Source organism: Neovison vison, chromosome 14, assembly GCF_020171115.1.
Source record: "Neovison vison isolate M4711 chromosome 14, ASM_NN_V1, whole genome shotgun sequence".
Lineage (NCBI taxonomy): Eukaryota > Metazoa > Chordata > Mammalia > Carnivora > Mustelidae > Neogale > Neogale vison.
In genome coordinates this window covers 6,317,115-6,333,961 of record NC_058104.1, presented here as the reverse complement: position 1 = coordinate 6,333,961, position 16,847 = coordinate 6,317,115, and the positions used below count along the sequence as shown (strand labels likewise).

At 53.9% G+C, this 16,847-nt stretch overlaps 1 protein-coding gene across 3 annotated transcripts in view; it reads right to left on the bottom strand.

Annotated features, from left to right (window-relative positions):
- Window positions 1–10,951: 10,951 nt before the first annotated feature.
- LOC122895943 (Grid2 interacting protein) overlaps window positions 10,952–16,847 on the bottom strand; it is a 33,191-nt gene continuing 27,295 nt past the window's right edge. For all 3 annotated transcript variants that reach the window (XM_044233802.1, XM_044233804.1, XM_044233803.1), the window contains 10 exons: window positions 16,304–16,720; window positions 15,679–15,766; window positions 14,782–14,859; window positions 14,048–14,244; window positions 13,566–13,721; window positions 13,337–13,423; window positions 12,302–12,431; window positions 12,105–12,223; window positions 11,282–11,446; window positions 10,952–11,023 (listed from right to left, as the gene is read on the bottom strand). In XM_044233802.1, coding sequence (XP_044089737.1) covers window positions 10,952–11,023; window positions 11,282–11,446; window positions 12,105–12,223; window positions 12,302–12,431; window positions 13,337–13,423; window positions 13,566–13,721; window positions 14,048–14,244; window positions 14,782–14,859; window positions 15,679–15,766; window positions 16,304–16,720 — 1,509 coding nt within the window. The remainder of the gene's footprint in view (window positions 11,024–11,281; window positions 11,447–12,104; window positions 12,224–12,301; window positions 12,432–13,336; window positions 13,424–13,565; window positions 13,722–14,047; window positions 14,245–14,781; window positions 14,860–15,678; window positions 15,767–16,303; window positions 16,721–16,847) is intronic.

The following is a 16,847-nucleotide window of genomic DNA, read 5'->3' as shown; positions in this document are numbered from 1 at the left end:
TTCCTCGACCTGTCTCGGCAGTGGCTGCTTCTGGAGAACCCATCCCGCGACAGTTGGAACAGGGAGGGGTGCAAGAAAGCAGGGGATTAGAATAGGGGATTTGGAGCTGGCTGGCTGTGGCTATCCCATTGGTGGGTGGAGCACAGACAGCCCCTAGCAGAAAGGAGATACTCAGTTATGAAAACTTTAACTTGCCCAACCAAAATGAGTCTGTTATGTCAAGGGTAGGGCCTTGGATGAAAACAGCTGGAATCCAGGTACATAGATATGTGGGCAGAGGCCTCGACCATGTCTAGCTCCCAGGGCTACCCTAAAACTTTTGAGCCTGCAGCAATGGCCCATTCCCCACCCTCCCCCAAGAGCTAGCTTCCCTGGAGCTGGAAGGCCATGCAAAGGCCTCTCCGCACCAGGCAACACGTGTTCCTCTCAGGACCAGCCCTGGCAGGTGGGAGGCTGGCAGCTGCAGGGCGGGGATTTCAGCAGATGGGGTCCGGAGCTGGGCAGATCCTCCGCGCTGGCAAGATACCGGGGAGAGCGACCTCGTGTGGTAACCCTCAGTAACTACACCTCCTGGTAGGCGTGTGCTCAGGAGTCCTCCTCTGTCCTGGGATGCGCCTGAGACTCAAGTTAATTCATAGAATGAAACAGAAGGTATGCTGTTCTGGCTTAGGACCTGGCTTTCAAGGGGACTGGCAGTTTCCCTGTCCCCTCTCTTGGGAAATGTGTTTCTGGGATGCCTGGGCTGCTCTGCGAGGACTCCAGCTACCCTGCTAGGGAGGTCAGGATATGGGGAGAGACCTACACAACACAGCTGAGCTGGAAGAAAGGTAAAATATTGCAAAAATCAGAATGATAAAAGAGCGAGAATCCAGAGAAGAAAAGAAGGCCTGGATCTAGAATCAGCCCTGGAGGCTTGTGTTGATGGTTCTGGGCTCAGAAGGACACAGGAGGAAAAGTCTGTACAGTACGGGAGAGGGTTAGGGTTGGGGATCTGCATATAAAGTAGGGCCCTCAAGAGTTGGGACCCTCGGTGGGTACACCAGGGTGGAAATCACAGAGGGTGAAGGGCTTCTTTTAGCCTTGGGTCTGGGTGAAGGGAGCAAAACAAAACAAAACAAACAAACAAAAAAAGTCTCCCTGAGAATTTTTTTTAACATTTATTTGTTTATCTGAGTTGGGGAGGAGGCACAGAGGGAGAGGGGGAGAGGGAGAGAGAATCCTGAAGCAGACTCCCCACTGAGCCCAGAGCCCCATGAAGGCTTGATCCCAGGACCCTGGGATCATGACCTGAGCGGAGACCAAGAGTTCCATGCTTAACAGGCTGAGCCACCCAGGCATCCCTCCCCTGAGAATCCTTTTTTTTTTTTTTAAGATTTTATTTATTTATTTGACACACAGAGAGATCACAAGCAGGCAGAGAGGCAGCAGAGGAGAGGGAAGCAGGCTCCCCACAGAGCAGAGAGCCCAATGCGGGGATCGATCCCAGGACCCTGAGATCATGACTTGAGTCGAAGGCAGAAGCCCACTGAGCCACCCAGACATCCCTCTTTTTTTTTTTTAAGATTTATTTATTGATTGATTTTTAGAAAGAGAGAGTGAGCAGGGGGAGGGGCAAAAGGTGAGAGTGAGAGAGTCTTAAGGAGACTCCATACTGAACATGGAGTCCTACATGGGGCTTGATCTCATGACCCTGAGATCATGACCCTAGCAGAAACCAAGAGCCCAACACCCAACTGGCTGAGCCACCCTGGCACTCCTTCCTTACGAATTCCTTTTTTTTTTTTTTAATAAAATTTAGATTTTATTTATTTATTTGCCAAGAGAGACCGAGACAGCAAGAGCACAAGCAGGGGGAGCAACAGGCAGTGGGAGAAACAGACTCCTCTGTTGAGCAGGGAGGCTGATGTGGAACTTGATCCCGGGACCCTGGGTTCATGACCTGAGCAGAAGGCAGCAGCTTAACCTACTGAACCATCCAGGCCCCCCTCCCTTGAGAATTCTGGTTTTGTTTTGTTTTGAAGTTTTTATGTATTTATTTGGCAGACAGAGAGCACAAGTAGGGAGGCAGGCAGGCGAGGCGTGGAGGGAAGCAGGCTCCCTGCTGAGCAGAGGGACCGACATGGGGCTTGATCCGAGGACCCGGAGATCATGACCTGAGCCAAAGGCAGAGGCTTAACTCACTGGAGCATCCAGGCACTCCTCCCTTAAAAATTCCCAACACGACCCTACCCACCTATGAATTTGAGGCTGGAATTCATAGTACCTATGTGACAAACAAAACAAAACAAAACCACCAAGAGACATGCACTTTGTTTTTCAAGATTTTATTTATTTAAGAGAGCTAGAAAGAGAGAGCATGAGCAGAAGGAGGGCCAGAGGGAGAAGCAGACTCCCCGCTGAGCTGGGAGCCCAACACAGGGCTCGATCCCAGGACCTGGAGATCATGACCTGAGCTGAAGGTAGGTGCTTAACTGAGTGAGCCACTCAGGTGTCCCAGAAATGCACTTTTTTTTTTTTTAAGATTTTGTTTATTTGACAGACAGAGATAACAAGTCGGCAGAGAGGCAGGCAGAGAGGCAGGCAGAGAGAGAGGAGGAAGCAGGCTCCCTGCTGAGCAGAGAGCCGAGGATTCTGGGATCATGACCTGAGCGGAAGGCAGAGGCTTTAACCCACTGAGCCATCCAGGCGCCCCCAGAAATGCACTTTAAATTCAGACTCTAAAGAATTACCACAGGCAAGTTTCCAAGAATAAGAGATCTCAATACAACTGCAAAACAAGCAAAAACAAGCAAAAAGCAAAAAACCACACACAAGGAGAAAGCCGCTGTGAATTAGAAACGCAGAAATGAGACACTGCAATATTGGACTTGCAGAGACTTTAGTTATTAGAATTAGCAGACCAAGGTTTTGGGATGACTTTCTTGAGCACGTGAGAAATGGCTCTTGACGCAGGTACAAATATTCTCATTTATTTCTGGGAACTTCAGACCATTTTTGGTAACTAAGTGGTGTGTTTTTGACAAGTAGCATGTATTTCAAGGACTTTGACCAGCGCGTAAGTAAAAATCTGAGACCGGTCTTAACATTTTGGGTCACTCCTTGGCAAGCATCATTGTTTTTCACTGATCCCTATTTTTGGACATCCTGGTTGCTTCTGATCTGGCCTACACATTGAAAAGCATCATAAAACAAATCAATTTGTATAGCAAGATGCTGACAATTGTATAACTATTTAATACAACATACACCCGTGTATTTCATCAATGGGACTGGGGTCTTATCACCTATTCCCTTTTTGTTTGCTTGTTTGTTTTTGTTTGTTGGTTGGTTGGGTTGTGGTTTTTTTTTTAAGATTTTATTTATTTATTTGACAGAGAGAGAGATTACAAGTAGGCAGATAGAGGGGGGAGGCAGACTCCCTGCAGAGCAGAGAGCCCAACGTGGGACTCGATCCCAGAACCCTGAGATCATGACCTGAGCCGAAGGCAGAGGCTTAACCCATTGAGCCACCCGGGCACCCCTGTTTTTTGCTTTTTATAAGTGAAAAAGTTTCAGAGCAAGCACACAACCACTCTTCATTCTTTGTCACAGACAGAAAAAACAGCCTCGGGGCACCTGGGTGGCTCAGTGGGTTCAAGCCTCTGCCTTCGGCTCAGGTCATGGTCCCAGGGTCTTGGGATAGAGCCCCGCATCAGGCTCTCTACTCAGTGGGGAGCCTGCTTCCTCCTCTCTCTCTGCCTGCCTCTCTGCCTACTTGTGATCTCTGTCTGTCAAATAAATAGATGGAATCTTAAAAAACAAACAAACAAAAAAACCAGCCTCCTGTTCAGGGCCGTTCAAAGTTAAGCACTGAAAGTATCCAGATAGTTTGAAAAAGCCACCCTCTGTTCATCTCTCCTTCCATGGGGGTACAGCGTGTGTGCCTTTTTTGGTACAGAGTCAGCTTTGTGAACTTTTTTTTGGGGGGGGGTAAAAATTATAGCACCTTGGCTCATATTGACCCAAGAGATTTATAGTTTCTTTTGACGCTTCTCTAGAGCTTATAACATAAAGTTTCAGCCTTGAGCATCAGCAAAACCTTGTGCACACATTCCAGTTTGCTACGTAATGTAATGCTACAAAATGGTACGTTTTCTCTTCTCATTTCTCTTTTTGCATGCAAGTTTGCTGTGAAAATGCAGATCTCTGAATGTGAATGAGGTTATGTCTGAGATTTATTTCTGCATATTATGTCTCTGAGTCCATGATGTCCTCAGAGGAATGATGAATTATTTTCTATGTGGATGTATATACATATACATTCATGTATGCCTCAACACACATACACATGCATGTATATACTTCTTTTGAATAATATGAAATTATTTGGAGACAGGAACTTTCTGCAGATTCGTTCACCAGTGAGGATCAAATTGACCGCTGGGCACCTGGGTGGTTCAGTCGGTTAAGCGTCTGCCTTCTGCTCATGATCCTGGAGTCCTGGGATTAATGCCTGCATCAGGCTCCCTGCTTAGTGGGGAGTCTGCTTCTTTGCCCTCCCCTGGCTCATCTGCTCTTTCTCTCTCAAATAAAGAAATAAAATCTTTTTAAAAAATTAATTAATGATTGCTTAAAGTTCTTTGACAATCTGAGGATAATTTCTCATGGATTAGATTAAGTGGCTGAGAACACTTAAAAATGGCAAAAGAGGGACGCCTGGGTGGCGCAGTTGGTTAAACAACTGCCTCCGGCTCAGGGCGTGATCCTGGAGCCCCGGGATCGAGTCCCACATCAGGCTCCCAGCTCCATGGGGAGTCTGCTTCTCCCTCTGACCTTCTCCTCGCTCATGCTCTCTCTCACTGTCTCTCTCTCTCAAATAAATAAAATAAAATCTTAAAAAAAAATTTTTTTTTTTTTAAATTTTAAAAATGGCAAAAGAGATTGGATGGCATGCACCTTGTTTTTCTCTTTTTCTGCAGACTGGTCTATGCTCCTCTGGCCCACCTGGCGAGTTTACTCCTCTTCTGTTCCAGAGAGAGGCCGTAATGAGCTTGAAATATCCAGGTATTTATTTCAGATCTTCTTGGACGGGATGCAGATTGGCTCAGCTTAGGCCAAGAGTCCACTCAAAATCCAACATCGTGGCCAAGTGGGCAAAGACATACTGTGGAAAATGGCCGCCAAGGGCCCACTGGGTTTATTGAGAGGAGGGGCATTGGGTGGGGTCTGCACAGACAACCAAGAGGACTGCTCAGCACACTCCATAGGTCAAGGGCAGGCTCTCTGGCTCCTGTGAAAATTCCATTCCGGGCCATCTTCTGGCTTCCAAAGTCAAGCCGGAAAGAATGGTCACCTTCAGCCCAGTCTAAAGCTTGACCTGATTCATTTCAGGCCCCGAGATTCACCTTTTCGAGGATGACCGATGGTACGATTTCTATTTCCACGCGAAAACCCGTCCCTGGGAAAGGCGAGCACATGGAAGTTAGCATTAGGGCAACCCCCTCCCCCCACCAGCGTCCATAGTACTCAGTTCTGAGCGGCTATGCAGCGGTCATGGACAAGCCAGTCCCACAGGTTGCCTTGGCCAGAACTGCTCCTTCTTCTCCTTCCTCACTTGGGGTTCAAAAAATTAATCTCAGCCAAGGTCGTCTTGTTACATCTAATTTTGTATTTTTCTTTTTCATTTATTATGTCATAAGCCATCTCCCGTGACTTCACACCTTCTCCATATTTTAATCACTGAGTTCCAGTCCAACATGCAACTGTCATCTATCTGTTCACAAATCCTTTGCTTTTGCCCGTTCTTGTTGTTTCAGATCAACTCCACAAGCAAATGGACAGCTGTGTGCCTTGATGACTATTTGCATTCCTGTTTCTGTGGGGTGAGTTTCCTAGTGATGGCTATCATCCATTTCACCAGACTGGGGGATAGGAGGCCATGGGGATTTTAACTGCTCAAATCACAGTGCTTCTAAGATTGCTCTGGCTCAGACTTGTGGGAGTTCTGGTCTTTCTCCCAGGTTTTCCCTCCTCAAAGAGCTTCTGGGGAATTCTTGAGGGATGGGGCCATGTGCCACACATCTGTTGTGGTGGCCTCCTGAATCTTGGTCTGGGTCCTATGCTCTGAGCTGCCATTTTTGCCTGCCCTGCTTGCATCCCTGAACCAATTCCCTCCTAACACATTTAAGTTCTGCCAACGCAACTAAACCCCCCTGCCCCAGGAGGTTTCTTCCCAGTACCCAGTGGGAGAGGCAGGGCCTCTGTCCCTGTAGCTCTCACGAGGCAGGGCGCAGGTCACCTTTCGCTAAGGAGTCCCCAGCTCCATGCCAGCGGACTCTCCCCTTCTGCACCCTATAGTCCTTCCTGCCCGTGGATGTGAGACAAACTGGACATCCATTTCCTTCTGTGGAAACCCCCCACACTGTCCCTACATGGTCCATGAACACACAATCACTGTGTTTATTCAATGCTGGTGACATCGAGAATCCAAACTCTCTTTAGAGAAAATAATTTCCCTTCCCTTTCAAGACACTGTTAAGGTAAAGATGTAGCTCATTTGCACAACTAAACAGACCCTTTACCTCTTGGTCTGTGAAACCAGCGGCTGGTTTCGTGGTAGCTCACGGTCCCCCCCCAACCCCAGCCCCAGAACACTGTGAGGATCTTGCCTTCCTGCCAATGACGGGCCCACTGGGTGAATTTCCTCAAACAAAGGACATCTTCAAAACAAGGTAATCAGCATCTTTTCATCTAGAAACTGAAACTGCCAACTAGCCTCAAACACAGTTCTCTTGTTAAAATTGAAAAGCTAATCACGTTCTTTGTTATGGGGTACCCCACTATTCCCTAAGGTGGTGTGAATGTGCCAACGGGTGCGGACCCTCTATTTCAGGGGTTACGCACTCACAGCTGGGCCCCATTGGGCTCACAGGCATGTTTTCTCTGGCTTATCACAGATACTCTCCCTTGCAGTTTTGCACTGACTGCCAACATTTCACCAGGACATTGTAAATAAAAAAATCTAGATTTCTAGCTTCCTTTGAGAAAGCCTGAAGATCAGGTATCACAAGGTGTGCCTCCCCACAGTAAAGTCCACGGGCTGGTTTCCGCTGCAGACTGGGCATCTGCTCCCCGGCACCCCCATGCTCTCTCCTGTCCCCCTGTGTCAACCACCCTCCATCCCTGGTCTTGCGTCGCTTTCTTGCACCTGCCCACTTCTTGTATTTGCCTTGCTTGCTAAGGCCTCTGTGGGCTTTTACTTTGCAAATCTTGTCCTAGTGCTTCGAATGCACGCGGCCAAACCATCTGACAGGAGGGAGGCAGTCATTTTCCTGAGCAGCTTGGGAGCCCTGTATCTGGATGTGATTTCGGTTTGATCTAATAGGCAATGATTGAGCGATTGCTGTGTGTAAAGGCTAGAAGCAGCGGGGCCAGTGGGAAATCAAGCTGTTGAGAAAGTTATCGGGTACACCTTGACCCCTGGTCGCCCGAGCCTGGGTGTGTGAGAATTTGCCAAGGGAGGACAAACAGTGCCCGGTGTTGCTTCAATAAAGGTCAGTTACGATAAGAATAAGGGTGCCCTGTGGCTTCCTGTCAGGGAGATAGCAGGTCGAGGGGGATGATGGGAGAGAAAGCCAGGTGGATGAACACCGAGAGGTGAGCGGATGGTGGGGATACAGAGGCAGGGAGAGAGGGTCACAATGCGGAAAGACTGGATAAGGCCCTGGGACCCACAGAGATTTGTTAAATTGTGTTGAGCAACACAAAGGAGACACTTCCACACAGAGGATGGGCTTTCATGTAGACAGGGCTGAGTTTTTGATCCAAAAAGTCACAAACCTTCCTGAGTTTCACTTTTTATTTGTAAAAACGAGAGGACAAAAACCCCATCTCAGAGGGTCACCGTGAACATGAAACGAGCTGAAATATGTAAAATGTTGGGCACACTACCTAGTAAACATGTGTGATCAGGAAAGGTGGCATGTAATTAGGCTATGTTATTTGGGTAGTAGTATTGAGAAATTGGTAAATTTCTGGGGCATAAATGCTTGCCTCCACAGCTTGTCACTTGGTAAGGAGTTGCTTGGGGGACAGGGTACACGTATGGCTCACATATAGGGCCTTGTGCTGACTCAGGTATAGAACCACCGTGACGCAGGACTCTAGAAAACCAAACTCAGGGAGGCTGATCCATAGGTGTTTGCACTCGCTATGGTGCCTGGCACATAGTGGGCAGTGAGAAAGTATTGGCCAATGCATTTATGAATGAAGAGCGCTCATTGAGAATGTGAAAAGTGAACATCCATAACCATCTGTGGTCGGATGCTCTTAGCCAACCCTCTTAGTGCTGCAAGTGACAGAAACCCATTCAAACCAGCCTAACCCAAAAAACTAAAATAAATTTGGAAAGATTACAAATGGAGGCGAAATGTGTTGGCTCAGAGACTGACAAGTCCCAGATATCTGCTTCAGGCATGGTTGGATCCAGGAACAAAGAGGTGTATGGAGGGGGCTTCTCTCCTCTTCTTCCCTGTGTCGGCTTTACACCCAGGCGGGTGTTCTCCACATGGTGGTCCTGGCAGCCCCATCCAGGGTTCCACCCTCTAGACATCCAACAATTCATCTAGAAGAGAGGGAGCCTCCCTTTCCAAACAGTGCTAACTTGAGGCTAACTGAATGCTGAGCCACCCAGCCAGAGTCATGAGACCATCCTTGTCCAATCAGCCCTGCTCAGGGCCTATGAGTAGGGGAGGCACAATTTCCCAAATGAAAACTGGGGTGCTTTCCCCCACAGAAAGGAGACTAATTGGTCTAGGCAGGTGCAGGGCACTACTGTCCACCGGAAGGAGTAGAGTCAGGGGACAAGGCAATGGGTGACTAAGTAAGAGAGAGGGAGAATCATGCTACCAGGATGACATGCAGAGATGGCTAACCAGAGCAGGTCTGTCAGGACCGAGGCCACTGAGTTCAGGAGGCTGTGATCTGTACCCGCATGTCTGGCCAAGCGGGCAGGCAGTAGACTGATTGTAAAAATGGCCCTGATTCTCCACCCATCCCTGAATCCACACCCCATGCCATGTGACTTGGCATCACCTCTCAGCGAGAGTGGAACCCATTAGCCCTCCCCTGGAACCTGGGCTGGCCCTGTCACTTGCCAGGAGACTGTGGTGGCAGGGTGGTATGCCAGCTCTGAGGTCTGAGCTTAGACATCAAGGGGGCTTCTGTGATTTTGCTTCTGTGACTTTGGTTCTCTTGGACCCCTGCCCCCACCATGGGAACCATCCTGGCTATTTGGCTGGAGGATGAGAGGCCACATGAAGCCATCCCATCTGTCCCAGCCGAGGCCCCAGCTGTGGGAGAGAAGGTGGGGAAGGGTGGAGGGAGAGGAAGACAGAATCTTAAGCAGGCTCCACACCCAGCATGGAGCCTGACATGGGATTCGATCTCACGACCCTGAGATCATGACCTGAGCTGAAATCAAGAGTCAGATGCTTAACCAGACTGAGCCACCCGGGCACCCCAGGTTTAGAGGACGGCTCTGAGGGGGGAACAAAGAAAGAACATACACGGCCTCGAAGAGCAGTTGTGGGAGACTGGCAAGAACTGACCAGGTCCCAAATACTGTCCAAAAGCAACATTAGCCATTTGACTGTAGGGAGAGAAGAAGAAGAATCCAACAGACAAGTTCAAAGCCCAGTGCAGACTTTTCTGGAAGAAAGTTAAGGAAAGAGGCAATGGGAATCTACTGATGCTGGAAACTGCCAGCGGGAGCATGGGAAGGATGGAGGAAATTAACACATCGTCCCTGTCCACAGCAGCCCTGCTCCCTGTCTCCTCCAGCCCCTGACCTCACCAGGGCCTCCAGACACACATGGGAAAGAGCCTCTGGGATCCCAGCTACCTCCCACTGTGTCATCCAGCCCAACGACTGCTCTGCGCAGGGGACCCATTCCAGGGTCCCCTGGCAGGACCCATTCCAGGGTCCCCTGGCAGGACCCATTCCAGCCAATCAGCCCCCGGGTCCTGCCGAGTCCTGCTGACCCAGCACCGGAACATCTTTCTGTTCTCTCTGCCCGTAACTTGACCACACTATCCCACTTTCAGGCTCCCCAAACTGAACTAAAACTTGTCTGCTGGATAACGCCCCCAATTCTGACATGGCATGTCTTCCTAATCCTCGCCTCCTCCGGATCCCTGCCCAGCATCTGTCCTGCCTGTTCTGCTTCTAGGCTGCAGCTGGCTGCAGTTTCTTCCAGCTTCCAAGTCCCAGACTAGGTGCCCAGGCCCCCAGATCCCTGTACCCAGGGATGTCCTTTCTCCTGCTCTCTTCTGAGCTGCCCCAGGAGGCTGGGGCTGGGAAAGGGACCTCAAGGCCAATTGTGTCCACTGGCCGGGCATGTTCAAGGGCATCTGTCACCTTCTCCAGGCTCCAGAGTGAATGTTCTGCAAGGGCGTCCCTCCAGTTCACTGGGAATAGGCCCCAAAAGGAGATTCCGATGTCCTCGTTTGGGGCAGAGTATGCTCTGGCCAAGCTTGGAGGGGCAGACAGCAGGTGCTGCCCCAGGGTGGGGGCCGCCCCACAGTCCATTTGCGGGTTGCAGCCCTGTCACCCCTCCCTGGGACCAGCCAGAGTCCTGAGGGAGTGCACAGCCAGCACCTGCTCCAAGGCCCAGAGGGAGGCGGGGCAAAGCCAGGCCTCCCAGGGTGAGCACACTTGTGGGTAGCCAAGGTTCACACTCCCTGGGGAGTTGGCACCTCCTCTCTGCCTCAAGCCCCCAGTGCTCCATTGGAGCCAGAGTCAGGGCCAAGGCCCACAGAGGGGCAGCCGGCGGACCCTGCACCTTCCCGGTGCCCAGAGCCTGACGGCTGAGGTAGCTGGAGCCACAGGGAGGCTGGGCCCCATCTCCCACCAGGCTGCTCTGGGCTGCTCCAGGCCACTGGGACGGGCCTCAGGTAGGACAAGCTCCGCAGGTCACCAGGCGAGCGGTGAAACCATCCCCGAGCTGCGCGGGCCATCCCCAGCCTCCAGGTCACTGAGTGCTCGCTGGGGAGGAAGGGACACGTGGGGAGGGTCTGGTCAGTGGTCCCAGGAGCCCCTGACCCCATATGGCCTCATCTCCTCCTGCCCCCCTCCCACGCCCCCCCTCCTGCCCCAGAGAGCCAGAGAAGAGACCTGTCAGCCCCATGTGGGTCACATCACACTCGCTGGAGGTCGCTTCCTGATCTGGGCTTCTTGGAGGCCCCGCATTTGACCTCTGGAGGGACTTCTCAGGGGCCCCTTGGGCCTCCCATCATGGCTCACCTCGAACTTGCTCATGAACTCTGCGAAGATGCCAAAGAAGGCCTCAGAGGTGGTGGCTTTGGAGTCCTCGCCGAAGAAGGCCAGCGCCCTGCCCAGCTCCTCCATGGCCTCACGCTGCAGCCCATCCAGAGCCCGCAATACCGGCTGGGCCGTCTCTAAGAAGGACTGAGTGGCCTCCGTTAAGGAAACTGCTAGGCGCCCTCAGGTTCTCTAGCTGCCCAGCTCCCACCTGCCCCGTGCCCAGTGCTTGGCCGGGAACCAGGCCGTGTCCAGGGGCTCCAGTGCTTTGGCATGAGGCCCTCTCAGCCGCTCCTGAAGCCCGCCACATCCAGCGCAGCCCCAAGGCCATCTACTTGCCTTCTCTGTGGGGCAGTCCTCTCCCCACTCTGGGCTCTTTTCAGATGCCATGACCCCCTCCTCCTCTAACACCCACTTAGAGTAGCCCCCTGGCACTCTCGGCTTTGAGCTCCCCCCCTTTTTTTCTTGTAGCATTTGACCCTAACTGTGCTCAGCGGCAACATGTCCCTCTCCTGACTGCCTCTGGCTGGCCAACACCTGTATCTTGTGACCCAAACCTGGGCTCAACTGCTCACGAGGACAGATGGGGCAAGGCAGCAGGTTTTGGACAGTCAAGAAAGCTCCTCTTGAGTAACAGACTTGGTGCAAGTGCTTGGGTTCTAAATCACTAGGACAGACACACTCCCAGGACACATAGCAGCCTTGCTGGGACCCAGGGTCTGCGGTGGCTGCTGGAGTGACAGCCAGCTCTCCCTGGCTTCCCCCGGGTCCACCGTGGTGCGGGGACAGGCTGCTCACTGGATACCGTCATGACCACAGCAAACTTGTCCTCACTGGAGGGGCACATGCTCTGGCAAGCAGCCTGTATCTCACTGATGGTGCCATGGAGGTCAGCCAGGTCACTGGTCAGGGCCCGTTGGTTCACTGCAGGGAAGGGAACGGAACCTCATGAGCGCTGACCTCCTAGCCCTTCCACGCCCACTGCCCAACCACTCGGCCTACCTTTGGCAGCCAGGGGCACAGTGGGCAGGTCCTGAGCAAAGCCCAGGAGTTCTGGAAAGTGCTGGCTCAGTGATTTGGCAAGGATGTGCAGGAAGGTGGACTTCCCGTCCACAGTCTTGGTGGAGTTCAGCTGCAAGTGATGCCCAACACACATCCTCCTCAAGGACCCCATCGGATTCCTAGTCGCATGGGTCTGGGTACTCTCGGCCCCACATCTCCTGGACTGTGGCACTAATTCTGGCCCTTGACACTCATCAACTCCAAAGTTTATAGTATTCCTCACTGTGAAGCTCTGCTGGGATGCCCACAGGCCTCCCCAAGGTGTTCAGTGGTTCCCTGGCCCAGATCTTTGAAATGCTGCCCCCCGCCCCCACCCAGGAACCAGGTCCACTGCCAACAGCTAGAGGAGGCCACCAGGTGTCCCGTCCCTGGAAGCATGCCCTTGTTGGCAGATATAGTCCAAGATTTTTTAACTTCTGGGGGGGGAGGCACCACTCACATATCTTCCCCCTTGTGGCTTTCTAGAACCATATGTGACCCTTCTGTGCCTCAGACATCCTAAAACATTCATATCTACAAATGGAGTTTTTCTTCCTCCTTTTTAAAACAACTAACGGTACCCTGGGGAAAGGTCTCAGAAGCAATGGGAAGGCTGGATATTCGAGCTGTCCTTGTTCAGATCCTAGGGTTTTTTTTTTTTTTTTTGTGGGGGGGGTAGGACACCTTGGCAGTGGTGGTGGTATTAAGGGGTAGAACCTACCAGGCGGGATTCCCTCCTTCCTCCTGGAGTCTCCCTTCCTTGCCCCCCATACTCCCTTTTTCCAGATCCTGAGGCTTGGCTTGGAAAAGCCTCGACCCCCAACCTTTACTGCAATTACATCCTGGCCTGCCAGCAGCCAAATTTTCCTCCTGGGGAGGGGCCCTCTAGGTTCCTGATGTTCTCTCCTTTCCCCTGCCACAACTTGGGGTGGCCCTGCCCTCCCCAGCTGTGACAGTAGGACAAGCCCATGGATTACTGCCAACTGGTCCCCTCACCTCTGTCAAGAAGTTGATCTTGAAGCCCGTGGTCTTGTTGGTTTTGGGCTGTCCGTCGTTGAGATAGTTGCCCATGGCCAACACAAACTGTGGAAGGGAAGATGGGCAGGCTCTGCCCAGGTCCTCACCCCACCGCCCTGGAACCACTATCAGGAATGGGTCTCCAGACTGGGAGCCCCAGGGGGCAGACAGTTAGGTGGGGTGGCCGGGGGCGGGGGGGCGGCCTGACCTCCAGGATCTTGGCGAGCTTCCGGCTGTTCCTGAGCTCAAGGGAGGCCTGGCGCAAGCACTCCAGGCTGCCCCGGATCTCCTCCGTCTTCTCTTGCAGGGTGGCTTGGAAGTGCAGGCTTCGCAAGCGGGTTTTGTATTCGGGAACCGAGAGCATCTGTCACGAGGCAAGGCCAGGACTCACCCGCCCCACCAGGACACTCACCGCCCCACCGCAGCCTGGGGTGGGGGTCAGCTGGCTGCCCGGCATTCCCTCAAGAAAAATAAGCACAACCCCAATATAAGCACAAAAAAAGCAGCACAGTCCCATCTACCTTGGGCCCCAGGTGGGAACGGGAACTCAGAGGCGCCAGCGCGGTGGCAATAGGGGAGAGGGACTCACGCAGCCCCGGTAACGAGAGAGCCCTGACTGGAGGCGGCCGAGGCCGCCGGGCAGCACCCCCTGCCCCCCGCCCCCCCCGGCGGCCGTCGCGGCCGCAGCACCTGCAGGACGAACTGGTCGGGCTCGCTGAGGCGGCCGGGCGCCTCGCGGAAGGCCTGATAGCGCTGCTCCTCGTCGGCGTCGGGCGCGAAGAGCAGCAGCTGCGCCAGGTGCGCGGGCTCCAGGCGCCGGGGCTCCATGCTCATGAGCACCTGCCGCAGCTCGGCCGGGCTCAGCTTCAGGTGAGCCAGCAGGATGGCTGCGGGCGGGGCCGCGAGGGTGAGCCGGGGGCGGGGCCATGCGGACCGGGGGCGGGGCCCAGAAGTTCCCCGGGGATGACTGGGCGGAGCCTGGGTGGGGCAAGGAACCTGGGCGGGGCAGGAGCCTGCCCAGAGATGGAGAGGGTCCTTCCTCCGGCCGAATGAAGGTGAGGACCAGGTTCTCGAAGGGACAGACCTAGATACGGGTGGGGCTTGTGGGGATGGAGCCGGAAACGAGGGAGGAGACCGCGAGAGGGAGAGCAAGGGACGGCTGGAGGCATGGCCAGGACCCGGGAGCCGCACACACGTGGGGGCGGGGGCAAAGAGGGGGCGTGGCCAGTGAGGGCGGAGCCCAGGCCGACACCTGCACCCAGGTGGGATCTAGGACCCGAGAAAGGGCCTTCACCCAACCGGTATCGTCGGCGGCGGGGGGGGGCCCGGGGCCCAATCCACACACGTGGATTCAAAGCTCTGCGGCCCAGAGAGAGGGCCGCCTCCTGTCCCCCACAACCCCTGGGACTCCTCAACCCCCTCACAGGTGTTGTAGGCCTTCTTGTGAGACAGGATCTCCACCACCTCTTTCTTCCTGAAGGGCTCAGGCCCAGGCACTGGCTCTAGAACGGAATATGGTTTAATGAGAGGAGAACAGGCTGGTGGGAGGGCCCAGGAGGGGTGTTGCCACACCCAAAAACCCAGACATCCCCTGACCTGGCCTTTAACGAATCAGGTCCAGGTGTCCCCAGTCCCCTCCTTCCTCAGTCTCCCACTCGGGACTCTCTGGCCCGCATACTCAGCATGCATGGTGCGTGCCTCTCCCCCATCCTCTTTCCCCTTGGCCCTTGGGGTTGAGCTGCCCAAGGAAGCTGAACCAACCAGCCATCTCTCCACCTTGCAGGTGCTTCCTGGATGGACAAAGGCCTTTCTCTTCATCCTGCAACCACCTTCCACAAACAATATCCCGGCTGCCCGTAGCCCCACCCAACAGCTATAGGGAGACGCCCAGAGAAGGGCGGGGGACTGAGAGGACAGTCTAGTTGGACTGAAGGGACATCTAGTTGGCTAGATATGGATGCCTCCTGACCCCTTATTCTGACTGTGTGACTTTGAGTAAATTACCTAGCCTCTCTGTAGCTCTTCATCGGGAAGTTAGCGTGATCACAGTCCCTACCTCGTAGAATGGTCACAGCATTAACTTAGAAACGGGGATGTCTGGCATTCTGTGAACATGCGATAAATGCCAGCGACTATGACTATCTCCAGTTTCAGATGGGAGAAATGCTCTGAGAGCTTAAATAACTCGGGGACACAGGAAGGAAATGGCAGGTAGGGCAGACCTCTGGGACTCTAAGCCCTGGGACGTAACAGAAGGCCGCAGGTGGGCTTACGCAGATGGCCTGGTGTGAGGGTTCCCCCAGGGCCCTCAGACCACTCACTAGCAGGTTTCTGGGTGCCAAAATGGAGCTCCAAATCAAGATATTTCACCATGTCGCTCAGCTTGTCATAGTCGGAATCTTCCCCGAGCTGCAAAGTGGTAGAGTAGGGGGGGAGGTTCAGGGGGAGGAGGAACACGGGCAGCTGGACTGCCATTTCCCCCTGCCCCATCCTCTAAGAGCTGACCCTGGAGCGACAGAGGGAGATTCCTTCTTCAGGCCCTGGGAGAACCCTGAGGCCCAGGAGACACTGCAGGAAAGGCTAAGTCACCCAAGTGAGGAAGCAGTGCACCGCCTGCTCAGGAGGTCAGTCACACACACACCTGGAACACTCTCCATGTGGGAGGCAGCAAGCTGCACTGGGGTTGGGGGGGTTGCTGTTAAGGGACAGCAAAGGGGCTGCAGCCAACCAAGGGGGCTTAAGGAGGTGGCTGAGAGGTCTGGCCCTGTCTTGAGGGGTCCTTTGCCAGGGGTGAGTTCACCAGAGCTGCCCTGGGCTTCCGATGCTGGGGGAATGGCAGTAGGGGAATTGCCAGCGGCTAGACACTGGACAGGGTTTTGTCTTCAGTGCTGTGGCCCAGGTCAGTCTCCCCTGGTGGAGGGCACCCCCAAGCCCCAGGTCACCTACCTGACCCCAGATGGTGCCTTCCGAGTTCTCCACCTGCTCCCACCGCAGGCGCTTGACGCTCATGTGACTGGTCTCACTTCGGCGGTGGCCCAGGCCCCGGGACAGCATGGGGGGTGCACAGGGCACCGGTGGGGGCAGGGGTGGCGGGGGCGGTGGAGGGACAGGGTGGCTGAGTTGGGTGAGGGGCTTGGCCAGTGTCTGAGGAGGGCCCCGGGGACCATCAGGGGTGCGGGAGCTGGGCTTCGGGTCATGGAAGGGCAGAGGTGGTGGAGGCGGGGGGCTGAGTGGGGGTGGGGGGATGTGGTCGGAGATGGAGGAGTAGGTCAGGGAGCTGCCCTCCTCACTGCTGCTGATGCACTCACTAGCACTGCTCCGCTCATTGGTCACAAAGCTTCCCTGGTCATCGTGGAAGCTCATCTGCCGGGGCAGAGCAAGGTGAGGGAGAGTGGGCTAGCCTGGGGCACAGGGTGGGCTAGCCTGGGGATGAGACAGGCTAGTCTAGTGGGTTAGACTGAGGTTGGGGGTAGGATGGCCTGGGAGAAGG